Genomic DNA, 15731 nt, shown 5'->3' with positions numbered 1-15731 from the left:
AATCACGTAACTTACTCAGAGTCTTCCCACACATCCCACACTCCCATCCTAGAGTTGTTTCTGCAGAACAACGTACATTTGAATTTCATCTCCTCTGCAAAGACTAAAGATAAAGTGTCTCTAATATTGGTTAATATGCAGGTACACAAGAGTTGTTGTGAAATAAGCAGGGTGCATGCAATGAGGCCTACAGGGCTAAAAGTATGTGAACGGTTGTCCATCACACCCGTATGTCAGCTTTCACCAAAGTGATGACATAAAGTTGTAAACACAAAATTGTACAGGATGCCTTTGTACGCTGTAGTGATTCATTGATGAAAAACACTGGAAGTAAGTGGTTTAGGCTAAACCGGTTTCAGCACGGCATTGCACCGTGCGCACAAAGAAAGTTTGGGATAAAATGCTGAATGCACCCCAGGCCTTCTCAATCAATATCAACATCTGACCTCACTAATGATCTCAAGAATGACGAAAATGTTGTGCTTATAACAAAAAAGGGGGACTAAATCTGGAGCACAATATTATTTTTTTTAATCACACATGGGTGTGATGATGAGGTGTCCACAAACTTTTGGCCACATGGTGTCTATTATGACTTGAACATCCATTAATATTCTATTTATTAGCTTGAAAAGCACTTATCAGAATATCATCATTTTGTATATATCTAACAGCATGCTGTACACATCTAAATAGAAACTCTGCGTACAATGAAAGCTGACGATTAGCCTTTCAAAAACTGATTTAACGGCATAGTAGTGGACGTCGTGCATGCATGCATGTGCATCATCAGCAAAACGCACACCAATACTGACAAGTCATAACGACATTCCCAAAAACTACCACCACTGAACAAAAAGAGGAAACAGCCACTGAAGACGAGACCTAACGCAACCCCAAGCAGCAGACAAGTGAGAGCGGCGAGTTACCAGAATGTCCATCATGGCTTGGCGGATGGCAGCCAACAAGTCTTACAATCCTCAACGTTGTTAAAAGCCTGGACACATGCATGTCATCCCCCCGCAGGCTGGAGACCTTTCCTTCACAAACATACACGCAGGCACACATACAGATACCATGGAAATGCAAAAGGATGTACAAAAACAAACACACGCGCACACATTGAGGAAGAAAAAAAGAGAAAGAAAAGGACAGTGCTTATTTCAAATGCATTAAGGTTGAGCACTTATGCATTGTTCAGGACATTTGTGTGGTACAAAAAAAATGCAATCAAGTCTATAATTAGAATACAGATGTTTTATACAGTACGTGTAGTCAGATAAAGAAATGTTGGACTCTTAAAAACTTTAGAAAGAAAGTAGTTAAACTTTAGAAAAAAAGTAATTAGAACTAGAATCAGGACACAACTGACACCACACACAATAAAAATATTCCAAACCTCAAACTGTTCTTAAAATATCATATTTTGGTAGATGACAGTCTCAATACACTCTCAATTATGTGACAGTCATACTAATTATTTTAATGCTAAAACTGTGATGCCATTAAATCGGTTAATGGGGATCAATAAACCACATTTAGCAGTTTTAATATCCGATTAAAGGGTATCTCACAAATTTAGTTCAAAGACACTTTGGCAATATTCAACATAAGGACTTACTGTATTCTGAAATTGCACACCCTATTCAGTATTCTGACCTGAGTCATAACTATATAACTATGCACTGCTCAGACATTTACAAGGGCAATACACACACAACATGGAGTTTATGTTTTAAATATTGCCCCGGTTGAACTAATATAATATTTGCCATTATTTTATTATTAATAATAAAAAAAAACCTAAAGAGTAAATTAAAACATTCTACACACATATGACACGCTGTCTCATGACCACATTAACATCCAAGTTTCATGATATTGTATAAAACAGTAGTGTACACTGACTCAAAAGGTTGTGTCTAAAGCATGACTTATTTGACTTACATGTTTATTTAATTAAGCATTTAACTGTTACCTAGCTGTGGTGTGAAAACCATGCAGCTCTATGTAGCTATATACTGTATAACTGTGTTTCTGAAACCTCCACTTTCGTACATGAACAGCTGGGAAAAGAAAGAGGTGAGAGAAAGAGAGCGCGATAGAGAGAACCTGAGTGAGAGAAGGAGAGATAGAGAAAGAATGTGTGTGTGTATGTGTGTGTGTGTTATTAGTGCCAGCTAGCATGCTTAGGAGAGGCATGCTATTTTTAAAACGTAGTAGCCTCTCCTGATTTGAGATAAGAGGAAGTTACTTTTTCAGAAAAGGGAGTGTAGGCTTGAACAAGTTAAACTGTTTATTACTTTTCATACCTGTAACATAAGCAGTACTGTATGTGTTGTTTAAGAGATCCATCAAAATACAATAGACTCCCAAATCAAACAGCGCATATGACATATTAACAGGAGATAATTGTTTATAAATGTGAACGTGTTAAAGGGACTATTAACGTGTATTTTTGGACTCTTTTTGGACAACAGAGGCATTTTCCCCTACTATTAGAAGATCAAAATTTTTGAATATCATATTTTGCTTAAGGATTCCTGTCTATATACTAGCTGCAGGGTGATTTGGAACAACATAGCCCGTGTTTGGTGTCGCAAAAACAAAATGGATTTTAGTTCAAAGCCTGCCATGAGCTTCCTACTCTAATAGTGTTTTATTTTTATTTGCTTGGGTTTTAAATAGGAAAATGTATTCGTGTAGATCTCTGGTTACTTTACTATAATCCTTTAATATTTAGTCTGCAATGGAGACGAATAAGAAAGAGAGAGAGAGAGAGAGAGAGAGAGAGAAAGAATAAGAAAAAGGAAGAGAGTGAAACTTTTTAAAACCACTGTTCTCAAACTATTTCCAGCCATGGATCCCTTTAACTATAAAACAAATTACACTGACACCCTCAGCTGCAATTTCTTAAAAAAAAAAAATCCAAGGTCAAGATGAGTGCATGTGAGAATCAGTACTAAGGGTATACATTAACATTTAAGTTATTAACTAGAGCTGCTATTCCAACATTTTCAACCAACAGAACTCATCAGTTCCCATTAGACATTTCTTACAAGACATAATTATTTTTTTAAATTGATTAATGTTTGGATTAGACCCACTCTATTAACGTGACCGGTCAAATAGTCGTGTAAGAACACATATATCTTTGATAATGACAATTGTAAACTTTTTTTTCTAAAACATTACTGACACGTGGCTTCACGTGTCAATATCCCATATCTCTATGTCAACATCAGGATCTTTTTAATACGACTTTACAAAGAAATGAGAAAGCATGTTTGTTAAATACAACTTTTCTCATTTATACATAAATCTGTTAACACATTGACAAACATTTCTGTTATATATTGTTAAACAATTAGTTAAATTTTCGTGATATTATTTCATAGATTTTTAATTAAGAATGTTTCACTGTCTGTAATATTACCTAAATGGCTTACATTACATCTTCATTTTCATTGACTCATTCATGTATTAAACCACACACACTCCTCATTCATGTTTTGTTTGTCTGTACTGTATGTGCCTACAGAGACTAAGAGTCTTCTCTTAAAGAATAGAGCACATTTATAGTTAAAATGACTATAGTCTAATAACCTACAAATTACAGTAGACATTATTGGTCTATCAAAGATAAAATGTAATAAACCCACTTAATTCTCAAACTAGCTACAATATTTGAAAATTTCGTATAACTCTAGCTACTGTATTACAGTGCAACCCTACAATCAACCAACTAAACCTTGAATTCACACAGATCTCCCCTTTAAAAAAACATTTTGATTTCACAACTTAGCTAAAGTAGTCACTTCCCCTATATTAATGAGTGAATTATACTTACATTGCCCCAGGTCTAAGTGAAAATACTAATAAGCTGTTTGTTTGCCAGGGTTGTCTCTGATTATATTCATGTCTACACGCACAAGTGTGTGGCCAGCATGGCCAGCATCTTCTACTTTACTTCTCCTTTAGCAAGTTGAAGAAGAGGGGAGGAAGATGAACTCAGCTCAAAAAAGGGGAAACGAGCAACAGACGAGAGAAGAAAAAGAGAGGACAGAAAGGGAAGTTGTTGAAGCTGTACTGTAGAGAATTCACAAAGACAGCAAATGTTAAAAAATATTTAGATGCAAAAAAAAAGTAGTAGTAGTAAAGATTAAAGAAGCAGTCAGTATGAAAGTATCAGTATCAGAAATGGTCTTATGACACAACCAGCTTTATGTCAGTCATGGGGTGAAGCAGTAATGAAAAAACTAGGTGTGAAAAACACTGGGCATTCCAAGATGGCCATAATATGCCACAGAACATGGCAGGAAAAGATGGAGCAAACAAAGGATGACCACACAATGACATACATGACTCATGACTTCCTTTTTAAAGCCTGTCTTTTTTATGGTGAAGCAAAACTAATCCCTTGATGACTTGCACTTAAACTGCCTCCTTCAGACCAAAACATGAAAGACAGAATATATTTTCAGGGTTTTAGGGGCATGGAGCCTATCCCAGGAGACTTAGGGCATAAGGCAGGGTATACCCTGCACAGGGTGCTCACACACACACACACACTACAGGCACTTTGGGAACGCTAACCTTTTCTGCATGTCTTTGGACTGTGAAAGAAAACCGGTGGAAACCCATCAAGTATGGGAAAATACAAACTCTGTGCAAACTGCCATGAGGTACTGTAGGAATCAAACCCATATACTCTATATATATGTACTGTATTACATCAATCGAAACCATTGGAGAATATATATATATATATATATATTATATGTAATACAGTACATAACACTGAAAGACAGAAATGTTTACTCAGATTAATTAAACTATTCAATCAAATAATCTATAACATGATACAAGAGGCACAGAAACAATTACAGTGCTTTAATAACTGATTCTCTTTTAGATCCAATCTATCCATAGAAAACTATATTAATCCTAATATCCTGTTATTAATAAGTGCAAGATGTCATCTTCTGTATATTAAGGAGGGAAAATAGTGATTTCTACGGAAGCAAAAGGCAGATATGGACATCAAGATTTGAGGTGTAACAAAGTAATTAAAGATTGCTCTCTCTTTTTAGGCATTTTAGTTACAAAATTAACCGTGATTAAGAGTTTAATTAATCACTCAAAAAAAAACTAGCACTATAATTGTGTTGTTACTTCAGTAAAAACAATGATCTCTAATATGTAATTGTGAGCCAGATCTGTGCCCCAGTAAAAAAAAAGAGGTTCGTACAAACATACTATAATCCTTAGACATATAGTTTCTTAAACATAATGAAATCACAATTATACGCATCACCCACTGTATTTAGGTTTTAAAAATATTAACGCATCCACTCGATGTGCATTTTAATTATTAAATAAAAACTTTTAAACCAAAAATCCTTGTTCCTACTCGTTTTGGAAGGCCTTCTTGAGTTAGGCTTTAAAAAGTGACTTTCAATCATAACATGCCTGTAATCAGGTTTTATTTATTTCTGCGCTGCTGTCCATCTCTTCTATTTTAGCCTGCCTGACTGTGACCATGGATAAGCCACAAGATGCATTCCTTTTTGCCAGTGCCCAAGAACATTTAACTTTCCCTTGCATAAAGTTGTAAACTGCTTAATGTGTTCTTTCACTTGTTTTGCATGCAGGATATTTGCATGTCTCCATGGAAAATGAAAGAGAAGTGAGACGAAAAATGTTTTGCACCACGACATTGTGAATGCACATTTCTTGCAATAGTAACTACATAAATTTCTTGTTAGTTACATTGCACTTACCTAACACCTGACTGTAACCACTGAGTAACAAGCTTTAAAAGATGAATATTTGCAAAATAAACTGAAATACCCACTTAAACTGCAGCACGTGAGTAACCCCTCTAAACTCATATTTACATATTACAAGTTAACCCCATTTCAACAAAACAACCTCAGCTGTTAATTTGCACTGCTCTCCACGACATCTATTTTCGCACACAAACAGTTATGGACTATTGTGGACTACTCTGCACTTTATGTCCGATAATCATAACTGTTGCAGCCACCCACACTTATGCCATTTATATTGTTAATTATAATATTACATTACTACACATCTGAACATATTTCCATTTTTTTTCGCTTGCACATATTTATTTGATTGACTTTTTGTATTGTTTGTTTATTCCTTTTATTCTTATTTGTATTTGACTATGATATTCCTATTCCTATTTCCAGTACAGTTTATTCTTGTTTTTGTTAACTTTTAGTCTGTTGAAGTTTTTTTTGTGTGTGTGTGGATTTAAGTTAATTACCTTGCACTTTATTTTCTGGTCACTGACAGTAGGTTTAGCATTTCACTTAAGACACTTCACTTGTGACAAATAAATTTAAATACGAATAGGCATTACAGTCAGTACTAAAAACATAGCTACATAAGAGAAAATAATTAATAATTATTTGTCATGGAATAACTACTCATAAACAGTCACTGCTCCTTAACAAATTAAATATTAAACTGCTTTTTAATTTTACAGCTAGCTATCTGCATCATTTGTAAGCATTAATATCTAATATACACCTGTCTGACGTGTGTTCAAGATAACTGCCATTGCTTAACAAGTCAACAGTCTATTACGAATTTAAGACACATTATTACACAGCATATAGTCATAGCACCATCTGTTACTCTCAGGCATTCGGATCAAACCTTAGTAAAACTAAATTAAAACCTGTTGCCCTGAGGTTAGGCCTTACTACCCTCAGTCCTTGATTAAAAGAGAGTGTAACTCACAATGAAATGCATACTGAACTGGAATATCCTGTTTAGCTACAAAAGAAATGTTTGTCAGTCTAGGGCCTTGTTTGCATTCATATAATATGACAAACAGAAAGTGTGAATAAAGTCGCTCTTAAAAGTTTGTGTAGACGATGCTTAAAAGTTGGCTTAATTCATAAAACTCCTTACAACCTTGGCTTAACAGTAGAATATTTCTGTGCTCACTTAATAAAAGCAAATGCCAATGACAGGTGCTTAACCAATAAACAAATAAATAAATAGAAATACTCACTGACAATAGTAAAATATGTCAAAAAGCTAAAAGTTAGCTTAATGTTGCTCTCAAAACAAGCATGCCTTAGGTTCAGCGAAGCAACATTGGTGAAGACTAAACCTAACCCTGCCCATGGGTACTAATTAATTGCATTAATGGTCTGTATCCAATTAATTAGGTGCAATTATATCTTATAAACAAAAGGCATTGTAGTCACCCCTAAAAAACAGAGTTGCAAGAGATTAATTAAGTATTAATTTATCACTGCATCATTAGTTTTTCCAAACAGTTTATTCACTCTAGTTTTGTAAACATGATCCATTGACATCTGGAGCAGATCCTTATCTAATTATTTGGATGAAGGCAGCTCGTCAGACCAAAGATTACCTACAAGGCATATATATTTATTCAATATGAAATATTTTTTTAATTAAAAAATAAGCAATATTAATTAATATAAGTTTAAGATACATTTTTAAAGAGATTTTTTATTTTATTTGCCCTGTCTAGTCTGATTCTTGAACGGACAACTTTTTATTAAGTAGAACAAAGCAGAATATTAAAGTTATGTGAGGATGTACAATGATGCACTGAAATAATGCAAACTCCAATTTGTTTATTTGTAAATATTGTTTAAGCATTAATGGGTAACTGGTGTTGCCATTCAGTAATCCTAGATATTTATTAGAAATGAAGATACACCAGGCGCATGAATTTAAAGGATATTGAAAGGAGATGCATTGGATCCTTGTCTCACACTGATAAGCATGACAGCAGCACTCCCAATAAAGGATTCAATAATGCATAAGTTTCAGTTAAAAGTGATAAGCATTTGGGGCCCTGAGTTTTTATTCCCATTGTCACTTCCCTAAAACATGTAGGAGGATTGGCTACAATAAATTGTCCCTGGGTGTGAATGTGTCAGAGTGTGTACATGGTGCTCTGTGATGGCATATTTAACCGTATGTGTGGTGTGTCCCCCACCTCATGCCACCCTGAGGATAAAGGGTTACTGTAAATGATGGAATGAATGTGGAATAAATGGTAAACATTTACAAGTTAGTTGCCACTTGTTGAGAGTCACACTTAATTTGTCACTACACCCACATAAGAGCAGCTTCAATTTCAGGCCACAACCAGAAAAGCATGCGAAAAAATTGGTTTATGCTCAACCAAATTAACAATATATGAGCATATGCTAGTATGCTAGCACAGGCATAATCTTTGTGAACATGTTATTACGAAATTAAAGTTTTAACTACCCTAAAACTTACAACAAAATAAATAAGTAAATGAATAAATACTACTCTGCAGTTTGTAAGCAATATGTATTTCCATTGTATTTTACTTGTAAAATAAATGTTAATGCTAAATGTTAAATGTTAAAGGGGACCAATTATACAAAATTTACCACCAACGGGGTGATTCAGGGCAGTTTATATTAAACTACACCAACTGAAATGGTGCATTTTAGAAAGTACTGCATGATAGAATGCAGGATCTGAGTTTTATTTCAGGTCGAAAATTAAAAGACACTTTGCAAACCTCTTAGACTTCTTCTGTTTAAAAAGAAGAAGGGCAACTTTAAATTAAGCAATTTAAAGGATTCTTAATAGCATATATTGTTCTTCTTCTACAATATAATAATAATAATAATAATAATAATAATAACCATCATCATTATTAGCCTGAGACATCCTAAAGGGTGAATAATTATTAAAATAAATCAAGTAGAACAGGAGAAAAAAACTGCTGTATTTTTTTCCTGTAAAAAAACTATAGTTTATACATAAAAGTGGTCAAAACATTTTGACAGCAGGATGTAATAAACACAGTTTTGAAACTTTACTCATTTTGGCAAATTAATATTTTATGACACACAAGGTTGTCCACGACAAAATGTTTCATTTCGTTTTACTATCGGTGTAGCACAGATATTTCCTGTGCTACACAGCAGCTGCCATGAGTGGATCGGATGTGTTCAAAGGTTTTTCTGGAGAATGTTTAAGCCAAGAAAAAAAGGTTGACAGTCTGGTACTTCCATTGCAGTCACTCCAGCGATACTAAATTACAGGGATGCGTTATTTACTGTCCGCAATGCTTTCTGTGAAATAGGACATTATATGACATAGATGTTGTCTGAACACCACTGTGGTATATTGTCTACTTAAAAAAAAAAAAAAAAACGTGGGATAATGTAGTGTAATCACTGTGGTTAAGCGTAAAAAACTATTTGTTTACAAGACTATTTGTTTTATACACACTGTGTATAAAAAGAAGATGCATTCACTTTGACTGGTTCTGTACACTATTACTGTACGTTATAAACCTCAACTAATGAAGTGAAACAAAAACTGGTAGAGGAAGAGCCTGATGATGATGTTAACTAAAGTATTTTGTGTTCTCAACAAATTGATCTAATTTGCTGGCACTGCTTTTTGTTTGACACATTAGAAAATCACGATCAAAGCATGAGTTTGTTATATTTTTCCATTAAAACTCAAAAACAAACTGCAAAGTTAAATAAACACAAACAAAACTGCAGGTCTATTTATCCATTGTGATAAATGGAGTTGTTTAAAAACTTTCCATCCTTTTCCACAAAAATTCCATCTTATATAATCCAACCAAATATGACAAAATATTTTGCCATTTCTGCTCTTTAGAACACTTCTGAACAGTCTTTTTAAAAGACAACAAAATATTTACAATTAGTTTAAAATACTTCTTACTTCATTTAAAAAAAGCAAAAATTTTCTCAAAACTGCAATCTGTCAAACTGTTCATGTATAAATATCACCCACTAAAGCATCTCATAAAAAGTAGCTTCATTTTTTTTGTTTTTGCATGTGAAAATCTGATCAACGTTAAATGACTACGGCATTTATTCATGGATGTCTGTTGAGTAACCCTCAAAACAAGATAATGTTTGCCAACTGTAGAGAATGAGGTTAACTTGCAATGTTAAGTGCTAATAAACTGTATAATTCTCACTCACTTTCACTCACTCACCATCTATACCGCTTTATCCTGAATTCAGGGTCGCGGGGACCTAGAGCCTATCCCAGGAGGCGGGGTACACCCTGGACAGGGTGCCAATCCATCGCAGGGCAACTGTATAATACTCTTGCAGCAAATTTTAAAATTCTGCTGATATCCAAAAAAAATAAGTGCAGTTCCTATGAAACATTTCCTTACTATTATATCATAGTCAATCACAACAAACCTCTCTACAATCAACAGTTTAAAAGGTAACTGTACAGGAAATGTCTCTGTGTGATGTCCCAAACATTGCTTTTGTCACGTCGACTCATCTAAAAATATAACTTACTAAGTGCACAGACTTAAAACTGCTGGGAAAATGCAAACAAGGAGAAGCTAGCTAATTAAAACTGGGATGAAAGCATTTATGAACATTTAAAAAAATATGCAAAAATAATAAGCAACATGAGTAGGGCTTCAACAACGTGTCGGCATAATCAGTTATGTTGATTACATAAACGTCAGTGGAGTGTGTCCATGGAAAAATCCGAACTCAATTGGCCAACATGTGGTTATTTTTAAATTAATTCTAAAATCTTTAAAAAAACTAATAAAATAAACCTAATAAACACCTAATAAAATAGTGCTCTACACACACACTCATGCACACACACATACAGAGCACTAACATCTCAAAAGGAAACACCCCGTTTCTTTCTGACCTCAAAACGATGAGACAGCAGCCTAAGGGTGTATTAGAATGAGTTTAGTTTGAGTCAGCTCATATCAGCTACGTTTTAGACAAAATCTTAACAGAAGTCTTTCCAGAGCAGATGCTAATGGTTAGTCTCGTAACACCAATTTCTAGCACACTGGCAAGCTGTAAATTTTATGCAAGCAGTTTGTTTATGTGAAAACAGACTAACTAAGCGACACAGAGATAAAGTTCGAAATGACTGCTTACTACATAGATTTCATGTTAAAATAAGTTATAAATGCATGAGCCTTTCTAAAAGTAATGAAGTTGGTATTACTCATAGATCACTGATAGACACTGATTTTATTTTGTGGGTTTTTTTTTGGTGTCGCATGAAGACCCCAAGCTGTGTGCAAATTGTTTATGAAATGAATTTTAAAAAATCTATTTTTTTATGTGAGATTTTTTTTGTAAAATAATTATTTTATGATAAAATGCTTAAATAAAAGGTTAAATGAATTAACATCAAAGTTAAAGGTTATTATTTACTGGATTGTTAATAAAAGGATTAATCATCCAACCAAAAAATTATTGCTAGAATAACTGAAAAATATTTTTTTTTCAGTTGATAAAAAAAGAAATAAGAAATTCCCTAATTAAAAATAATAATAAATAATAATAATAGTAATAATATTAATAATAGTTAGGAGAAACCCTAAACATGGGTGTATATTAAAATTATTATTATTATTATCATCATTATTATTATTAATAATAATAATAATGATAATAATAATAATAATAATTGAGGGCGTTTCATATGGCCACATGTATAGAAATTCTCAAACACACAGAGGGGTCTAGTCAAGAGCATGACAACTACCACCTCTTCAAGGCATACTTACAAACTCTTGACCTCAGAAAGGTGAAGTAAATCACATTAAAAACATTTTTCTTTTTGCAACTTAACGTTTTTTCGCCCCTAGGAGTGTATGCATCAGCTTTTTTATTTTTATCTAAATATTTTAATTATACATCCCTGACATGCATACACATTATCTATATATTGCCAGTAACCACAACGTCAAGTTTTTATAATATTATATACTTGTATAATAATATATCATTTTTGATATTAGTTATTTTAGAAAACTTGATATTGTGGTTACTGACAATATATAGATAATGTGTAATCATATCAGGGATGTATATAGATAAACGTCAAATTCCTGAAGTGTCTTGACCTTTACAAAAGCTGAAGTAGCAAAATTTTTTGACCATCTGTGTTGAGATGATTAGGTAATGATGACCGACAGGCAGGATACAGTAGATAAAAATCTAAAAATATATAAAATTGTGTTTTACACAGAATAATGTTTTGTGTAGATCTGTGTAGTTTGAGTTTACACATTTACACTTAATGTAGTAGTGAATGTAAAATATTTCTTCTTACTATTTACACATGGGTTTAAATTGGGCTAGGTTCAAATGTTTCATACTACATGCACTTTTATAGTGTAGAAGACACATGCTACAAGTGCAAGTGAGGCTTGAGGCTACCACCCAAATACCTCTTTTCTGGTGCATGTCATCTGAGCAGCATAACAATAACCTGACTGCAACACGGATTCTGTATTGTGCAAATGTCAGTTAACTCGATTTACCAGGTTAATGTATTATTTCCATTTGATTAGTATACTGACTGTGAACACATAGTTCACAAAGAAAACACATGCTTATCTTTAGCTCTTTACATACATTTCTGGTAACCTCGGGAGTCCTCTGAATTACGTCAAAAGCGCGCGAGCGCTCGCGTAATCGCCCCCCCTCCTTGCCCAGCCACGCCGCGCTACAAAGCGCGCGCTCTGCGCTAAGCCACACGCGAACGCGTTCAAAGCTCCTTGCCGCCACGCGCCATGCTTGCTCCAGGACCCGCCCACTCCTTGCTAGACCAGCACGCGGCGCGCGCTCCCGATTCATTCACCCGAAGGTGTCGCGCGTGATGCGGGAACGCGCTTTACTACGCCAGAACCACAGGGAAAGCGAGAGAGAGAGAGAAAGGGAGAGAGAACGCTTTTGAGATGTGAGAAACAGAGGAACTCGAGAGAGCACGCAGCGGAAAGAATTACGATAATAAACAATATAATATAATTACCTAGAAAAACAAAACATTAATAAAATGAATCTATTTCCCGCCCACACTTCCTATATTTTGCCTTGACAATTACCCCCCTCCCACAACACCGTAGGCTAATCGGTGCATTCGGATAGTCTCTGCGATCGTTATAAGGCTGAAAATACCTTTTACAATCTCACGTTGCTTAAACTTGACTGTATTCCAATAACGCCGGCTATCTGCACTGGTTCTCTGTTATTTTTTTTTCCTTGAAGAGAAAACTGGCTTTCAAAAACTAATCGGATACATTCTTTTCTATACGCTTTCTTTCTGTGTTATACAAATGCACGCAGAAGACGAGCGCCCTTCCTATGCAACACTTTGGAAAATTAAATCATAGCCCCGGTTTCAAAACAGCAGGAGACACACACCGAACACAAACAACTACCGCTTCCCTCCGTGCCGATACATCTGATTTTACTGCAACACAATCAGCAGTAACACATGGGGAATAAAGCCGTAGTAGCCGCGTCCTCAGTCGCGAATAGCCACACTAGTTTACATAGCTTATCACATACATCCGTCTGTTTCTAGGAAAGGTGATTTCACACTAAGTCCTAAACGTTCGTAGGCAGGCAAACAAAAGCCGAAAGAGGTTAGTCATGATGTGTAAAAAGGAGAGCAGGATTAAACTGAGGACGACCCCGTTCTCGAGGAAATCACGAACCTTTTCGAAACGGGAAAACCCACCATCCGCTGGCAAACTGAAAGGTTTCGCTTGAAAACGCTACTACACGACCATACTTACAATGTTGGCATTAAAATGCTCTGGAGGGCGGTAGCCGTTTCGTTTTCTGAAGCACATCCGTTTCTTTTTTTTTGCTGTTTATATGTAAAGTGAAATACAGTATCGTTTTTTCCTCCTCCAGTGTTCCAGCTTCGGAATCGACACCCTTGACGGAGGCTGGCTAAGGATGAACGACGCATGCGCGAACCCAGTTCTGCTCGGCCGATTGACGAAGGACTTCCTCGGTCACTGTCATTTCCATCGGAACTCCTCTCATGTAGAACCTTTACTGAAGGACCCCGGTTCTTTTCAAACAATGTTGGAATCTAAGAAACAAAAGCGTCCTTGCTTTAACAACTTAATGCCATGTTTTGTTAGAGTTTTTTTTTTAATTTTTATTTGGCAAACAGATAAATTCAAATTTGCTTTATAACCCAGTGTAGTCACCAATAAAATGTTTTACATGCCTTCTTCTTGTATATTGCCATTAAATTATCATCTAAAAAAACATTTTATATTTTAATGTTAGAGTATTAGATATAAATCATAGGTTTAGTAAATGTGAATTCCTTTTTTAGAGAACTTCCCATGTCAACCAACAGGAGGCGACAAACGCCAATAATAATGATTACAATCTGAATGAAAAGTAAAATACCTTGAAATGCCTGTTATAAACGGTAATATACAGTATATAAGTGTGAAATAAATAGCCATAAAAATGGTCATTCACACATGAACACTAACATTTCATTTGAAAGCTTTGATGACGGTAGGCAATGTGGAGGGCAAGTCCTGTGTGAAAATGATTCTTCATTCTTCTGCAATACACTTACAGGTCACACAATGCACTTTATAATCCCTGCTACCTCAATGTTTCACTAGTTCTTGGATCCCATTATGGTAGAAAGTTTTCTTAGTATGCTGGAGCAATGGTTGGCCCCCCACCGACAGGATAAGCAGTAAAGAGAATGAATGAATGAATGAATGAATGAACATCCCAGTATTATGACCTAAATAAAAGTCTCAAAAACATTGCCTGTCATAACAGATAAATATATCACTTATAAAAACTCATAAAAATACAATAACGTAATCCCATTTATATTATTCATGTATACTGCCTGGCCAAAAAGTTCATGCAGACCAATATTTCAGTTTTCAGTTTTTCCCACTTTTAGCTCTGATTATTGTCAATATGGATGCCAATTTAGGTGTGCAAATGGTTCCTCATTTTCACAGACCCTGTCTTTCCTAGTTTGAGTCCTGGAATATTCTTGTGCCATCATGGGAAAAATAAATCTAGTGATGTGAAAGCCAGATAATTCAGCAGATTCAGGTAATCAGCTGATTTCATTTTGTTGCCACATAATTTTGCTGAGCCTAGATCTGACCAAATGAAGCAGCCCTGGTTCATAACACTTCCTCATGAGGCTTGTACAGTAGACACTATGCATCATGGGTACACCTTAAAAAAAACTGAAATATTGTGAAAAGGTACTTTTTCTTTTGGAATTGAATTGAAAACATGACACTCTCATACATTCAAGATTTATTACATGTAAAATGAACCTTTTCAAGTATTTTTTTTTATAATTATGCTTACAGCTTATGATCACACACAGTCTCAAAATATTAGGATATTTAATAGGATCAATAAAAAATACCATTACAGAAATTCTTCAAAAATATGTTTATTTATGCACTCAGTACTTGGTCAGAGCCCCTTTAGCACACACACACACACACACACACACACACACACACACACACACACACACACACACACACACACACACACACATTTCAAGAGGTCTTGGGAGTCATGTCATGAGGAGAAAGAGCCACCCAGGTGGCACAAGGGGAAGCTCAATAGTAGGCATAATGTTCTGTATTTTAATATGTAATGTTTTGTGCAATAATAACTAGCAGTATGACACACACACTGCCTAGACAAAACACTACATATCTTAATTTCAGAAGAGGTCAAATTATTGCCCTACACCAAGCTAAGAAAACATTACTGAAATTGGAGCTCTTTAACACATTAATAAAACCTGAAAGGATAGTGCTGAACCATCAGCTTCACAGGGGAAATCTATTCAGCACTTCAAGT

General features: G+C 35.0%; 1 protein-coding gene across 6 annotated transcripts in view; it reads right to left on the bottom strand.

The window, feature by feature from the left end:
- The window catches only part of rgs19 (regulator of G protein signaling 19), a 48763-nt gene extending 34979 nt beyond the window's left edge, over nt 1-13784 (bottom strand). The window contains exons 1-2 of one of the 6 annotated variants that reach the window (XM_053482222.1): nt 3851-4198; nt 930-1040 (exon numbers count right to left, since the gene is read on the bottom strand). In XM_053482222.1, coding sequence (XP_053338197.1) covers nt 930-944 — 15 coding nt within the window. In that variant the 5' untranslated portion in view covers nt 945-1040; nt 3851-4198. Of the gene's footprint in view, nt 1-929; nt 1041-3850; nt 4199-13639 lie in introns of those variants that run through there. The other 5 variants (XM_053482223.1, XM_053482221.1, XM_053482226.1 and 2 more) reach the window with 5 other exon arrangements.
- Nucleotides 13785-15731: the final 1947 nt, after the last annotated feature.

The sequence above is a fragment of the Clarias gariepinus genome, chromosome 22 (genome assembly GCF_024256425.1).
Source record: "Clarias gariepinus isolate MV-2021 ecotype Netherlands chromosome 22, CGAR_prim_01v2, whole genome shotgun sequence".
Classification (NCBI taxonomy): Eukaryota; Metazoa; Chordata; class Actinopteri; order Siluriformes; family Clariidae; genus Clarias; species Clarias gariepinus.
This window is presented reverse-complemented; position numbering and strand designations above follow the sequence as displayed.